Below are 16,980 nucleotides of genomic sequence, written 5' to 3'. Positions count from 1 at the left end.
TTAGGCACTTGCATCATGGCACTTGTAGGCTCTGCTGCTTAATGAATGCAGGTATTCTTGAAGGCAGTGGCCAGTTCCTTATATTGCTTCTGCATCTCCCACAGGATTGGGCCCAGTGCTAAGCAATTGAAGTTGCTGAATGAGCAGGGAGCATCTCGGCAGGGTATTTAACTTGACAAGTTCCTTATGTCTCTTGTTCCTATGGCTTTCGCTTATCTTTTGCTTACTTAACTGCTCAGTAAGAATTCCAACAAAGGCTGACAAAAATACAAAAAAAATAAAAAAGTGATATATGTTTAAGTTCTATTCCCCGGGCTTCCTGACAGCCATAATCTATCAGTGATATTCCTACAATAACTAATTTTTGTGAGATGCTGAGCAGCTATTAAATACTGTATGCCTCCCAGCATATTCTATATGCCTGAGGAACTTTCTCAGGAGTAAAAGGTTAATCAGTATCCCCTGCTTTCTAGTGGGTAGCTCTTGGCCAAACATTTGAAGGATTGGTAGTGATGCTTTCTTCTTTTCTATGCACTGCAGCCTGACTTATTGTTGCCACTCTTCCTCTATGTCAATTTTAACCGCCTTTGGGCCTGTAATTCCCTTAAGCTGGAAAAACAATATTTGAATGTCTGTCCCCTAAAGAGACAAGAGTAAAAGAAATAATACATTCCTCCAGGAAAGTATGGATTTAAATTGAGATGTAAGGAGGATCAGAATAAGGTACTAGAATGCTTAAGATATACTATATTCCTACTGAGAATACATGCACCTGTGTCTACACAAGTGCCTGATTTCTTCATCAAGGTCTTCTTACCACAGCACACCTTCCATGTAAGCATTGTTTAACAGAACTAGGAAAGCTCAGTAGCTGTGACATTCAAATAGGAATAGAGGTCTTTATCATGTCTCAGAACCTTTATTCACTCCTAGTATTTGTCCAGTAGCCTCCCTGCTGGTACACCATGTGTTTCGGAAGCTTCCTCAGAGATCAATATCTCATTCATATCAATATCCCATGCAGACAATACTAAATCAATACGAAGCCTTTTTCAGTGAAGCAATCATTCGTTAACTTCATGCTTTAGTTAAGGAAAGGCCCCATTTTTCCTCCTCCTTCAAACATTTTCAGTTCTTTATTAGTCCAAATGGAGAAGAATCTCGGAGAGACCATGAGGCAAGTTCTGGTTATTTTACATGTGGATGGCACCTGTGTCTCCAAGGCTAACTTTCATGAAGTATTATCAAACAAATGTCTCATAATGAAGTCATTTTATTATTTTCAAGTAAGAACTATCAAGAGCATAGTCCAATATTATTTATCAACTTTTCCAAGGTAAGTGAATACTAATATTTTCTAATGGAAACAAAAGTTATCTGTTAAATAAATTAGGGAGTATCAGCATTGCCATAATGACTGACTGTCAAGTCCTCTGTGGATTTTCTTCAGTGTTGAGACTTGACTGGGAAGATAATGCCTCAAAACAAAGAAGTATTTTTTTTTCTTTAAGTACAAACATAAAAGAATAACAGGCTGAGAATAAAAGCTGTTTCAAAGTATTACATTCAACCTTGACCAGTCTAGTAATGTTCATAACTAAATAAAATAATTTGGAGTAACTTTTCAAGTGTGTACCAGTAGAGATCAAGCTCAATTAACACTCTTCCTAAAAATACTGGTTATCAAAATCATAATCTATGTTTGAACTAACCGTTAAACATTATGTGTATTAGAGAACTTTACCCTCAGCATTTGCTAATGATTCTCTGGTACTTTCAATATTGTCTAGTACCCAGCTTTCAGTTGTGACCAGCAGATGTGTTCACAATCATTAATGTTAGCAAGACTATCAGGCTATTGGATCAACAGTATTATCAACAGGAAACAAGTTTACTTCTGAATACTAGCTTAGAGGTCTTCTTGTAGACTCAGTCTCCAATTAGAGATGCTTTGATCTATAGTCCCCAGGACGTCTTCTTATTTTATTTTATTGTAAAGGTGATGAACAGAGGGATTACAGTTATATATGTAAGGTAATGGGTATATTTATATTTCTTTTTGAACAGTGTTACCCCCTCCCTCATTTTCTCCCACTTACCCCTCCCTTCCCCCCTCCAAGTTATATAGCTTATTTTCAACATAATGTCAAATGAGTATCATTGTTACATTAGTTCATCCTTTGACCTGTTATTTAAGTGATTCCCTTTCCCTTCCAGGAATCTGATAAACTTATATTCAAGACAAAGGGTACAGAAAACTAAAACAGAGAGAGGAAAAAAGGAAATAACTGCAGATAGGACATAGTAAGAACCTCTTGTTTCCAATTCTTGGAATTCATGTTGATATGCTTCATTATATATGGTCCTATCCACTTAGCAATTGAGGTCTCCTGTTAAGAATATCATAGATATATTCTAGTTATTACAAATGAGGAAAACCATGCAACGTACTTTTCTTTGGGCCTGGCTTGCTTCACTTAATATAATTAAGGAAGCTAAAGATTTAAAGAGAGATTTCTATGAAGAAGAAGTAAGAATGGACAATAGATACATGAAGAAATGCACAACATCTCTGGCCATAAAAGAAATGCAAATTAAAACAACACTGAGATCCCATCTCACCCAAGTTAGAATGGCTAGAATTATGAAATCTAATAACAACAGATGCTGTCAGGGGTGTAGCCAAAAGGGAACCTTACTGCCCTGTTGGTGGGAGTTTAAACTTGTTCAACCACTTTGGAAAGCAGTATGGAGGTTCGTTCCTCAAAAGACTCCACATAGAGCTCCCCTATGACCCAGTAATCCCACTTCTGGACATTTACCCAAATCATCACAAACAAGGCCATACTAAAGCTACCAGCACAACTATGTTTACTGCAGCATTATTTACCATAGCTAAGATATGGAACCAACCCAGATGCCCCTCAGTAGATGAATGGATCAAGAATACACTATGGAATTCTATGCTTCCACCAGAAAGAAGGGCATTGCCTCATTCTTAAGGAAATGGAAAGACCACAAGGTTTTTTGCCAAGATTGTCTACAAATGGCCTAACAGCAGAGAGCATGCTGAGAATTTAATGAATGTTTAATTTAAATTTGTGATCCTTACCCTGTCTTCCTTTTAGATTCCCAACAATATTCACAGACTTAGTATCAAATATTTGCTCCTCTGCCTCTCAAATAAAACCAACTAAAATCTTGCTTAGTGGTTGTTGTATATTTTATACATTATCAAGGAAAAAAAAAACTAGCTGCGGTTCTGATTAGTTTCATTTAATTGAGTGTTAACATCTTGCAAGTGGGCAAATTTCCATGAACAAGAAATTTAAAGGTATAACAAGGAAAAGTTATGTCTTGGATTGCTAGAAAAAAAATAAGTAGCTGCTTGGTATTCAACACTGCACTGCACAAACAGATAAAGTCATTAGCAAGAAAACAAAGCAAGTGTAACGTCTTTTCTACTGGAATGGAAAATTAGATCTTTTGATATTGCCTTGGGATTTCAGATTATTTATAGTCATATTGTTTGTCAAAATGTGAACCTGATTCCAAATCTATAGTCTTTAAAAATAACTGGCAGACATTTATTAAATAACCAAGGTAGCAGGGACTGTACTAAGATACTAAAGGAGACATAAGAAATAGAACTTCAGAGAGCTTTCAAATCAGTGAAAGGGAAGTCACATACAGAAATTATATAGTGATGTAGAAATAATTCATTTTGGATTTTATTCATGATGTGACAGGCTCCACTGTAGCTCTAAGAACAAAACAAAGCCCTCTGATCTTCTAGTTGTTCAGATTCAAAGTCTTAGACTCACCTCTGTGTCTTGTCTTACTACTTTCCTCACATCTGAGAAGTCACAATATCTCGCTGTGTCATCTTCAAAGTCCATCAACCCTATGGCTACAAGTTGCTTCAAGCCACTACCATCTCCATTGATGATCGAGCCTCCTAACTTGCCTTCTTGTGTCTAACTTGTTCTCTATTCCTGTGGTCTTTTTTTTTTTTTTTTCAACAGAGAAGTCAGAAAAAAAATCCCATTAAATCTTAACATAAGACCATGTCTCTCCTTTGGTGAAATCCCTCAATCACAGTTTCCATTTCTTCCAAAGAAAAAGCTAAGTCTTTTAGGATTTTGAGGGATCTGGCTTCCCCTGCTTCCTAGAACTTATTCATCCCCTGCTAGGTCTTTGTTTCAGTGATAACATGCATGTCATATCTGCTTTCTTTTGTGCTAGCTATGTCTTCCCTTGCTTCCCTAGTGTTACTAAACATAACTTTTGTATGGTAGTTAGACACAAAAGCCAGCTCCGTGCTCAAAGACTGCTGATGACCTTTCAGAAATGTTATAAAAGGAACTTCTTTCAAACCCTTTGCCAAAACCAGAGAGGCATCTAGACAGCAGGATTCCTAAGAATCCCTACCTATTGATGAGAAATTAGGCTGTACTTTGTAACACTTAGTGATGGTTAACACTTGCTGTAAGTAGCTAAATATTAAACAGAGACAACATTGAATAAAAATATGGAAAAAAAACAGCGCTAGCTGAGTCCAAAGTCAATTTCTGAATGCCAACAGGATAGAAGAGATTTTCAGGGTAAAGAATTTATAGTCTATGCAGATTTAGAATTCAGTAAAGGAAGTAGTTATCTATCAGTGGAATACATTAGGGCAGGGAAAAAGAGATCCCTGGGCTGACCCATAGAGCTAGAAGTCTGGTTTGAGTTCTCAGGAAGAAAAATGGGAATTCTTCAATTCAGATCAACATAAATGTGTTTTCCAGGCAAAGCAGCCTAGAAATATAAGTTCTTGCTCCAAGGATACCATGACAGGACACTTTGGTCAGCTAAGGTACATTATACATATGAACTGCATGAAGATTAGTTTTTAATTTGAAATACAGTTTCTGAGAATGGTCAGTATGAATGACAAGAAATATGAAGAACCTAAGTGCTACTTTTTTGAGCTATGAAATATTAAAACCATAGCTTTGAATATGGTTACCTGACTCTGTAGAACTTATAAGTCATATTCTGAAGGGATCCTGGAGAGTGGTTACTAATTTTAAAAGCCATAAGACTCGAGATAAAAATGCCTTATAGTAGCCCGTAAAGCTCTTGATGTCAGTCAATAAAAAAAGGGGGGAAGGCCAGCATAATGATGTACCCAGCCTGGCTGATCAGGTGCTGAGAGCAAAATATTCTAAGGACATCACAGACATGTTGACGGAAAAGAATGTAAAACTGTCAGCAACGCTATAACTAACTTAGTCCACCCAATGATGTATATATCAGGAAGGCAAAGCCAAAGGCAGGAAATAGGAGGAGGAAACCAAAGCACCAGGGGAAAGGAGAATGAAGAAGGGTTTTATGAACACATTAAGAATGGCCCAGGGAGTTTCGTGTAGCAGTTCACACTGGACGATGGTGTGAGATCTGTGGAGATGGGGGTAGAAGCCACCATAGTGATTGCAGGAGCTGAGCCATCTCATACTTCATACTTCACACCTAACTGATGCTTCCATACTGCACACCTACTGATGCTCAGAAGGCTCTTAACAGAAACCTTAGACACTGTAATACAGGATGAAACACACCAAGAAAACCCTAGGTAAACCATCACTTCTCTGTCAGGGAATATGCCCTCCCAGCAGGGTTCCTTATTTGTTTCTTGTTTTGACAAAGGAAATGTCCCAGCATAGTTCTGGCAAGGCTATACACTGTGGAATATTCCATTGGAAACTCTGATTGAATGTATGAAAGACGGATTTGAAAAATAGCATCGCCTGTGAACTAACACATTGTTGGATATCAGACAAGATCCTTCACTTCTCTTAGTCTTAATATGTAAGTATGTATTTTCAGACAGATGTTCCTGCAGGTGTGCCTAGAAATCTGCATTGGCCCAAAGTGCTATTTGTTCTGTCTTTTTGGTGCCCTTCAATAGGAAACACTTCCTCTGTCTGAATAACCTTGACATTTTAAAAGAATGCGGGTTGATTATTTGCAGGATAGCATTCAATTTCCATTTGCTTGATGACTCCTGATGATTACATGTAGATTGTGCATTGGAGAAGCAGGAGTAACCCCGGAGTGGGGTTCTGTCTTTTGCAAGGTGATCTGGTAGGACATACCTGGTATCTACTTGTGTCATTACTGCTATTAACGTTGGACATTTGGCTAAGGTGCTGCTATTTTCCTTTTTATGATTAGTAAGTTCTATGGAAGATAGTTTGCTATGTAATAGGAATATCATGACAGCCAAATATCTGAAAATTATGCAACTCTATTCTGTGGTCCAATTTATTTTCATGAATTTAAGCTTTCACAAATGTTTAATGTCTGTTTGTATCAGTCACACGGTGGTTAATCATGCAACTATTGCTAACGTAATGGTCTGCTGGAATTGTACTTTGCTTCCTTTTCTCATGCATGCAAAGAGAAACCTGGGCTGGTATTTTTCAAAGAAGATAATAAAATCTGTAATCTCATTCCTCAAGCTAAGTAACTGAAGCCCAAACCAGCCAAGTGACTTGTGTTTGGTCATACAGCTATGCAGAGGCAGACCTGAGAACAATCAGGTGCTCACTGGAAAGCAAGGAAGGCAAAAGTCAATTGAGTGTTCTTCAAATATCTAAAGCCCTACAGGTTCACCTGAAACACTCAAAAGCAGAGTTTCTAGAACCACTTTGGAAAACAATGAGATTCTAACACAATTACCAGAATCTTACAGGTTCTGGTAAAAAATCCACAGAATACCTTCCACCAAGTCATTGTAGCTAATTGGAAGTAAAACAGTGTTTTGCTACCCATAAATCCTCCTTTTGTCCTCTCTCCTCTCCTCTTCTCTCCTTGCCTTCCAGTATGTCTGTCTGTCTTTGTTTTTGGAAACAGTCATTCCAAAGGCAAAGAAAAAAAAAAATCCAATTGCCTGGGGATGGTCCAGAGAAAGTTGGCAATAGATTCCTAACCTAGAAATGCTATCCTCCTTGCTCAACACTCTGTACTTGTTTAATTCTAATACTATTTTCTACATTATTTTGCACTTACATTAAGTAGTTCTTTCATAACCATAATTTTACTGATTAAAATAACCTGTTAACTGTTAGAACTGTTAACCTAGACAGATCCAGAATTAAGCAGCCTCTGAATGCCGATGTTTCTTTTCCAAGATGACTATGTGATTTAAAAATAATAAGGCTGAGCACCTGGGGCACATATCCTATAATATCCTAGTTACTCAGGAGGCTGAGATCTGAGGATCAGGGTTTAGAAGCCAGCCTATGCAGACAAATCCAAGAGACTCTTATCTCCAAATAATAAGTTTAAAAAAAAAAGCAGAAGTGGAGGGTGGGCTAAAGTGATAAGGTCAGAGTTGTGATTTTTAAAAAGTGCTGTGTGAGATCCCTGAATCCAAGCCCTAGTACCAGGGGAAAATAAAAAATAACAGGCAGCCATTTCCAGAGTAGAGTTCTATTCTCAACCTCTATGCAGAACCCAGGATATTTTGGGCTTTACCTTACTTGCTCTGCATTTTTTTATGGCTTTAGAGAAGTAATGAGATTTCAGTGCTTTGTCCAAACCTGCCTCCCGTCATGACACCCTCCTTGGTGAAAGTTATGTTTAGATGGTATTTAGGAGGCTATCAAAAGCTATGATTCAGAGGTAAGGCACATAAAGATATGACACATAATCTTTCTATACTGAATATATACTGTTCCCACTTTTGCCACAAAGGATTTGCTCACATTTGAGGTTCCTTCTAAACCGATAGCTAGGTATGAGAGGTGTTTCTGTTATCCTAGCTAGGTGGGAAACTGAGATAAAGAGGATGCTGGTCAGGTTCCAGGTCAGCCTGGGCAGAATTGTCTATGAGATTCCATTTCAATAAGTGGAGGCATGCATGCATCTGTAAGTCTACAATAGATGGACTGTAGTCTAGATGTGTGCTTAGCCAGGGAGACCTGCCTCAAAAATAATGATATTAAGAACCTATCTCAAAAATTGGCTGTGAAAAAAGGCTTGGAGGCATGGTTCAATGGCATGGGTTCAAACTTCAGATCTTCCAAGAAAACGAATAGATTTGATATAAAGTAAGTAAGGCCTATTTTTAAAACTTATAAAAGCAAAGATGAACATTGCCACAAGCTGTGACTAGGCCTTAGAATGTACAGTGTGTGCATCATGTTAGAAGAGTTAGTAAGAAGAAGGGACACAAGGGGGTCTAGTAGCTTTCATTTGAGTGTTTACAGTGCACAGACACTATGCTGAGTGTTTTCTATACAGTACCTCATTTAACTCTCAAGACCATCTTAGTGCTCTTCCTGTTTTACAAGAAGTTAGCATAAAGTAACCACAATAGTTAGACAGAATCCTAAATTCAATTTAAGATCACAATTTAGCTTCATGTAAATGAATACATAATCTTGGAGAGTTAATTCCTGTGAAATTATTGTTGACTGAATATAAATAGTCCTTCACCTCTTTCAGGTTCTCTTTATGGGTGAGACTTCCACTCATATCAACCCTGAGTTGCCTGAATTGTCCAACTAAAATATAAGTTCCATAAAGGCAGATTGATCTCATCATCCTGCCATATACTAGGGAATAGTGCTTTAACTGATCTAGGAATTGTCATTGTATCTCTATTTATTGTACATGTTACATATATGATAGTGATTTCAGTCAAGTTTCTAGAACTCATAGCTATTGAAAAATTTACCCGTGGCCATCCAAAATATATTAAATGAGTTTATTAGCTATATTCTTTTCCAAAAGGGCATTATAATTATCTTCTTAGTTCCTAACAAATTTAAACAATAAATAATTCATAAAATACTAGAGATAAAATTTTAAGTGGCTCAAGCCTGTATTCCTAGCTACTCAGGAAGCTAAGATGGGAGAATCAGTGGTTTGAAGCTAGCTTGGGCAGGAAAGTCTAAGAGATTCTTATCTCCAATGAACCAACAGAAAGATGGAAGTAGAGCTATGGCTCACTCCAGCTTTGAAAGAAAAGGCTAATGAGTTCAAGTCCCAGTACTTATTCATATACACACACAATCACACATACACACACACACACACACACACACACACACACACACAAATTAAATCAGGTAACAGTGTACATTTCTATATCACACTTCTCTGAGGACCTATATGTCCTCAACAGTAAAGATATGCTTGTCTGAGTAATCCAGGTACTTAAGAAATGAAGGTTAATGACCTTCCTACCTAATCCTTTTACATCTGATTTTTGTATTTCCCTCTTCTCCACTCTGGGTTCTCAAGAACTAAGTGTACAACTCAAGAAAAAACTTGTGGGCATAAATGGCTACCTTGGCAATTTGTATTATGTCCTGTTGCTAATAAGGTAAAGAAAAAAAAGACAAAATTTCTACGCTTCACGTAGTAAGTAGGAGTCTTCAATACTTCAAGAAGTTTGTACGATCACTACATTTTACAGAAAATATTCTGTTTTTTAATGAGAGGAAAAAGAACATAGTCTCTATGAGAATCCTAGATAACTGGGTGATAATGGGCTAAAAATAGTAGACATATAAAATTTTAAGGCAACTCAAATATTCAACATAAAGTTTGTTCTTACTACTTTGTACAGCCTTGGGTTTACCTCATTGATCACTGAGGAGAGTGACTATAGAGCTCTTCAAATTTAAAAAAAAAATGATGTGACAAGTCACTTGTATATTTACTTGTATTAAAGTGCATGAAATTTTGCTGATGTCATTGAAACTCTGAGCATGACCTGTTTCTCCTTTAGTATCTGCTTTTAGAGAAAAAAGAAAGTAAAAGTTATATTAAACTAATGCAAATTCTCTCTTCAAATGCCACCAAGTCTCACAGGTTCTCTTTCTTTCTTTCTTTCTTTAAGACAAAGGGTTGAAACAACACTTTCTTCACAATGTTTTTATCATCAGTGGTTGGTTCACATGCTGAATCTACTTTCAGGAAAATGCTGTCAGTTCAATGGTGAGAGGGGAAAAAAAGTTTTGACTGGGATCCACACTTGAATTATGATGCACTTTTATTTGTGTTTTTCTGTTGTGTTTTTCTTTCTACTTGTGGCAGAGTACTCATTCTGACAAGAAGTAATAAATACACAGTTTTAGAAATCTAGTCATCTGAGAAAAACGTTAATCATTTCCCAAATTCTGAAAGTCGTCACTGACATAAGATCATAAGTGGGCTTGAGATTCTAAGCTAACCGGAGAGCTTTGTGAAATGCTACTATGTAAAAAGTATTATGCAAATTTAAGAGTTTGGCTGACATAAAAGTCATTGCACACTGTAAAATTTAGAGAATTAAGGTACCTTTTACATTTCTGATAGATACTGAAAAGGCAAACATAATTTCTTAAGTTTGGCACAAATTCCTATAAATAGACACGTTCATAAACCTGTTCATAAACCTTTAATTCTGCTTAGCACCACAAAACTGTCCTGGCTCCGTGCATTAGCATATTAATTGGTTACATTTCAAAGTTTCAAATGAAGATGTTAAATGTTATTTTGCCTCCAACCCTGAAGTGACAGAAAATAAGTTTTCTCAATTACAGTACTCACAGCTGTTGGCCGATCGATTACCCCTCTGTCCCGCTGCCTGTTCTGGTTCCTTATATGGAAACTGTAGCGTTGTATCTAAGGTTCTGAAACCTTCTTTAAGAGAGTGATGCTTGTAGTACTCCACAAGTTCCTTTAGAAAAATAAAAAGAATCAAAGATAATTTTCGATAATGATACTTGTGTGGCCCAACACATGAACTTCTCAAGGCATAATTACATATGAAATAAGGATGATCGATTCAATGCTCAACTTTCCAGACTTGAGTATACGTAAATGATCATCTCTTCTCACTTTCTGGCTGTACATAATACCTACCTGGCAGTTGTCCTTGGGACTTGGGACATTTCTAACATGAGAGTTACTCTCTAATGTTCTTCATCAATACAGAACATCTTATTAGTTTTCAGTCAAATGTGGCAAATGAAAAGAAGCCATACTAAGCCTCGATTTCAGAGTAGTAATTATTATTGTTGTGTGTGAAATACTTGCTTTCTGAACAAAAAATTTTAAATAAAAGGAACAGCTGGTTGCTTAATATATAGCAATTTCTATTTTCCTCCATTTTCGTTCAATGTGGCAGAATACCAAATGACACTGAATGTGATTCTCCATGGTAAACAAAAGTTGATAAAGCACAGTTGGAATGAAGAAGAAGAAGAAGAAGAAGGAAGAAGGAAGAAGGAGGAAGGAGGAAGGAGGAAGAAGAAGGAAGAAGAAGAAGGAAGAAGAAGGAAGAAGAAGAAGAAGAAGAAGATAGCATTCTGCCTATCACCTGCTACTTACAGGGATCAGGAATGGGGTTCTTTCCAAGATTTGCTTATAAACAAATTTGCTTCAATACTTCCAAATTTAATGTCATAAGCGCCCTACCATCTACTTGTAAACTCAAATTTGAGGAAAATTTTTATTCACCTATTTATTCCAAATTCTGCAGAAATCTGAACCCCTGTAATGTGAACTAAAACTAAATAATAATTCATAAGGAGCAAATGGATCTTCTTATAGAGGAGTACTAATCAAGTTTCTTATAAATAATCGAAATGAAAATAGAAGCAAAATCATTTTTCACCTAATTATTCAGTTTTTCTATTATGGCACCTTTTAAATAGATAGTGGAAAAGCAACTCATTTATTTAAAATAGAAATAACAGGCAAACAACTCAAGACTTCCATTGAGTGTTTATGTTCAAAATTCCTAAGGCAAATCAATGGGGAAAAAAAAATCACCCAAAAGAAGGAAAAGAGAATCATCCATGATTCATTATTTATAACTAAATTCAGATACATTGTGGACTACATTGTACTGAGAGAGACAAGGGTCACAAACAGTATGAAGAGGTTTCTGTAGAAGTTCTGTAGAAGTTCTAACATTTTAGAAGGCAAGCCCAAAGGCATGAGAGACGACTTCCTTTGGTGTGTTTAAGGGAGAGGGGGAGAGTAAATTTCCGGATGGGAGACAAGCTTGGCTTAAACTGAAGATTAGGTAAAATTTCAAAAGCCAGGGATGAAGGAAGGATATTAGGCTAAGACAGACACAGAGGTGATAAAGTAAAAACAAACCCAACAACAACAAAACCCAGCTCACCTTCATAGACTCAAAACAGGCTGGTTTGCCTAAATCCCCAAATAAAGTACATAGAGACTTCTTCAATTTCTACCCCTCTAAAATGGGAATAACTGTCTCACAGACTATGATAAAGAACACACAGAGGGGGTACAAGTGGTTCACCCCTGTAATCCTAGCTACTCAGGAGGCTGAGATCTGAGGATCAAGATTCAAAGTCAGCTGGGACAGACAACTCTGAAATGCTCTTACCTTCAAATAACTAGGAAAAAAACAAGCCAAAAGTAGAGGTATGGTTTAAGTGGTTAGAGATCAGTCTTTAGCAGAAAAAGCCAAGCAACTAGGCAAGGCCCTGACTCCAAACCCCAGAACAGGCACACACATACATACACAAAAGAACAGCATAGACAGTGTCCAATGCATATGAGTAATCGAGGCAGCCACCATAATCCACAGTAATCAGCCCTTCCATTGGTTTTCACAATCTCAATTCAAGAACCTCATGGGCTTGGTCTCATCCCCACTAACATTTGGATCTCAGTGAGGCTGAGTGACTGACTACATGAAGTCCCACTAGTGGGGTCTGTCTCCAAAAGCACTGATTTTCACTATACCAATTGAGCAGCACATAGTAACTCTCAAATATAAACATATTTTTTTAAAAAAAAGGAGGCAGCAGGTGGCTCATGCCTATAATCCTAGCTACTCAGGAGGCTGAGATCTGGGGATAACGGTTCAAAGCCAGCCCGGCAAGAAAGTCCATGGAACTCTTATCTCCAATAAACCACCAGAAAACCGGAAGTGGTGCTGTAGCTCAAGTGGTAGAGTGCTAGCCTTGAGCTGAAGAGCTGAGGGAAAGCGCTCGGGCCCAGAGTTCAAGCCCCACTACTGACAAAAAAAAAAAAAAAAGGAGGCAAAGAAAAGTATTATTTGCTTACTAAGTGTCTATGATTTGCTAAGAACTTCTTGGCCTTAAGACTTAATCTGCTTACTATACATATTATAACTTCCTTTAAAAACATATCTTCCTTGATTTCTTCTTTGGGCCTAGGTTATAAGATTCTTAGACGAAAGGAATGTTTAAAACAAAGAGAAAAAGAAACAAAATGCCAGAAAAAAGTTTGTATGGAACAAATGGCTTTAACCATCAGAATATGGCATTTTGTTATGGCAATTTTAACATAGCTGCAAAGATTTGGTTAGGAGTTAAATTCTACCCTGTATTTGTTACCATTAATGTTTTCTGTTTAAGACAAAGCAAAAATAAATTAGGGATGATAGAAGAACTATGTATGTAAATACATTGTGTTGCTGATACAAATGCTACCTAAGAGTTGTTCTTTTCATTTTTGACATTTAAACTAAGTAAAATGTATTATTTTTTTGCAATATGAAAATAAACCTGAAAGGAATTAGAGGCCAATAACAGCTTTGAATTTTAGCTGGATTATATTAGAGTTAATACAAACTTTGTGAATTTTGTTATGAATTATAATTATCTTGTGAAGTTGTCTGGAAACAACAGAATTATTATAGTGAAAAGGGGATTTGATGATCCTTTAATATCCATTCCCCCGCCCCAACTGTTTTTCCTTTGTGTCAGTCCTGGGGTTTGACATCTCCAATTGTTTTCTTTATGTCAGTCTTGGGGTTTGAACATAGGGCCTGGGCATGGTCTGTTAACATTTTTGCTCAAGGTTGGCATTCTCCCATTTGAGCTACAGGTCTGCTTCTAGTTTTTGGTGGCTAATTAGAGATAAGAATCTTCCATACTGTCCAGGTTTGCTTCTAACTGCAATCCTCACATCTTAGCCTCCTCAGCTAGGATGACAGGTCCACTGGTGCTTGGGCCTCCCCCAGATTTGTTATACACCTAAAAATGTCTTTCCCAAGGCATAGGGTTATGCAGCTTATTAAACTGCCAAATATTCTTTAACACTTCACTAAACAGGAAAAGTATTTTAGTTCCATTTTTTTCCCCTCCAGTATTAACAAGGGTAAGTCTTCCTAACTTGTTTCTGAATAGAATTAAGTAGGACCACCATGGTTTCTTTCCAATTTATAGCTTTATGCTTTCAGTATTTCAGGCTAATCCACCCCCTGCTTCAATAGTCATTGACCTTCAGGTACAACAAGGAAACAGGAGGACTCTAAACAAAGGAAATCACTCAGCTCTCCTTATCTCATGCTGACACTGTAGTGTCAACAATTCAAGTCTCTGAAAAATAATGAGTGCCCAGCCAGTCAGTGCAATTACCAAGGAAACAGGTAATGGAGACGGCTTACAGGGGGCATTTGGACACGGGTTTTGTGGCACACATGGAAATGAGAACAAAACTAATTCCTTGTAATCTGGAATCAGAAATTCATTTAGGATTTGCATTTAATGACTAAGAAAAACAAAGATTCTGATTAACCAAGCTATTGAATCCCAAGAGGAACAAGGTTTGGTCCCAAGTACCTGAGGCCAATGTTCTTTTGCAGAAACTTGGCTAATTTTAAAATCAGCTTCAGACTTGGCGTGGAGTTTATACTCTTTCCAGATAAAATTTTACCCCAAGACACTACTGTCATTCCCAAGTAGAAGAAGGAGAGAAAGTTCAACTAATGATCATGGGATACGGAACTATTTGTAGAAAGTAAGTCAAATAGAGATACCGCCACTTAGTATGCAGTGGAAACGGTTGATTCGATGTTGTCATGATAAATGCTATCTCCTAAAGGTTGCACAAGCTGATTTGAAGAAGCCCTACTCATCCTAACTTTCCCTTGGCTTCCAAAGGGGCTGGTTATGAGGCACTCCTGATCAAATGTCCACGTGGCATGGTATTTCCCAGCTTAGCTCCAAGGGATAGTACTATACTGTACAGTTCTCAGCACACATAGATTTACTCACGTGTAAGCTTATACAAGCCAGCATAAATTTGCTCAACAAATGAACAGAAAGAGGAAAAGAAAGAATAGCATATTGGTTCAGTGGCCTCTTCATCAGTCTTCCTAGTTATCTGCTAAACAGAACACAAAGACTTTACTGGTACTGAGGGTTTTCATAGCTTCTTGTTTGTCCTTCCTTCTTTCTTTCCTTCTTTCCTTCCTTCCTTCCTTCCTTCCTTCCTTCCTTCCTTCCTTCCTTCCTTCCTTCCTTTTTTTCAATTATTTTTGTGCTTACATTTTCATTTTAGTTTCACAGCAGTGTTGCCATTAATCATTTTTCCCTCCAAACTTTTTGCCATTTAATCACCTCCCTTGAATCCACTCTGATATGTGCTTCTCTACAAAAGATCCTCTACAAATATCTCTAGTAGGGGCATTTCTGAGACCTCACGTATGCCCAGTTAAATGGAGCTTATTTGACCCCTGAGACCAGTGATTCTCACTCTCTTTCCAGATCTCCAATGCTCTCCAGTGCAAATGGTTTGAATTGGGGTCTCTGCTGCTTTTACTCTTACAGCTGTACATGCAGGTAGGAACTCAAGGATCCATGTCTCCAGTCTAGGTCACAGTGGTGCTACTGACTTTTTGCATCCAACCTTCACTGCCGAAGAACTTCCCTGAGCTAATCCAAGGTGACACAACGCTGAATCGATCAGCCCTTTCCAGTGGCCATCCCTTTCATCCTCTTTGCTTGGCCTTTTCTGATGGGAGTTACTTTTGCTACTTTCAAAGTCTAGAAAGCTGGCAGTCATCTTTGGCCCTGAAGCACTTTTTTTAAGTGGCATATTAACTCTAATACTGTGGAGCAGCCTCATTACTGCCCAAGAAGGTTCTGCAGGTGATAGCTCAACTGAAATGTCTTGCAGAGATATGAAGCAGCACCTCTGTGCATGCTTTCGTCTTGTCTCAACTGTGACTGTCACTCATTATCTGTGTACCCACTTGCCACCTCCTTCCCAGATTTTCATTTCCAGAAGAACCTCCTTTGGTCTCGATCCTTCTGCACAGGGAACCGAAGTTATCTCCAGCTGAAAAGAGGATGCCTGGATCTTAAGAACCAATTTGACAGAGTGTACATTTTTCCAGGACATGGCACATGCTGTCTATCCTTAACTTTTGAATTTGAAATTGAGGTTATTTATGACCAGAGAGATTAATTTCCTTTTCTTTTAGTTCACAATGCTTTCATTTCTTTCACACCCGGATCTCTCTCTTGAAGCAGTTCTAAAGTTTCAAGCATTCAAGCTGGCCTATTTTGTAATGGTCTCTTACTCAGTTTAAACTTCCACGGTGACATCTGTGATGTGATTTCTGATGTGCTTCAGCACAATGCAGTGTGCATCATTTGACTGACAGCCCAATCAATGAATGGTCCTTTTCAATGTCACTCAAAGTGCTTAGCAGATACAATATGCATCTTTGTGTGTCATATATCCAAATTCCACATTACCTCAAGAAAATACACTTGGAAAGCAGATTGGGAAACATTTTAAGAAAATAGGAAAATTTCTACTCTTACCAATACACAATTATATATATACTGTTTATATGACATATCTATAGTATTGTTATGCAATAATACAATTATTAAATTGTATTACTGTGGAACTGTGGAACTTATCCTCATAATATGTCAACATATAGAAAAGTCCATGAGCTTCTTATTGCCAATTAATTGCCAAAATGGTGAAAGTTGAAGTATGGTTCAGGGAGTAGAGCCCCTGAGAGAAAAATCCAGAGCAAGAGTGTGAGAACATGAGTCCAAACCCTAGTACCGGCATACATACATACACACATCATCACACACACACACACACAAATACACACACACAAATTCCTATGAACTGTCAACTGCTGTGTGTGATAAAAAAAATTGTCTTATTCATGTTTAA

General features: G+C 37.5%; 1 protein-coding gene across 2 annotated transcripts in view; it reads right to left on the bottom strand.

Moving 5' to 3' along the window:
- Vav3 (vav guanine nucleotide exchange factor 3) overlaps window positions 1-16,980 on the bottom strand; it is a 347,236-nt gene that overhangs the window by 10,253 nt on the left and 320,003 nt on the right. For both annotated transcript variants that reach the window (XM_042675890.1, XM_042675882.1), the window contains exon 25: window positions 10,591-10,720. In XM_042675890.1, the coding sequence (XP_042531824.1) occupies window positions 10,591-10,720 (130 nt within the window). The remainder of the gene's footprint in view (window positions 1-10,590; window positions 10,721-16,980) is intronic.

Source organism: Dipodomys spectabilis, unplaced genomic scaffold (assembly GCF_019054845.1).
Source record: "Dipodomys spectabilis isolate Male_0828 unplaced genomic scaffold, ASM1905484v1 ptg000002l, whole genome shotgun sequence".
NCBI classification, from domain to species: domain Eukaryota; kingdom Metazoa; phylum Chordata; class Mammalia; order Rodentia; family Heteromyidae; genus Dipodomys; species Dipodomys spectabilis.
This window is presented reverse-complemented; position numbering and strand designations above follow the sequence as displayed.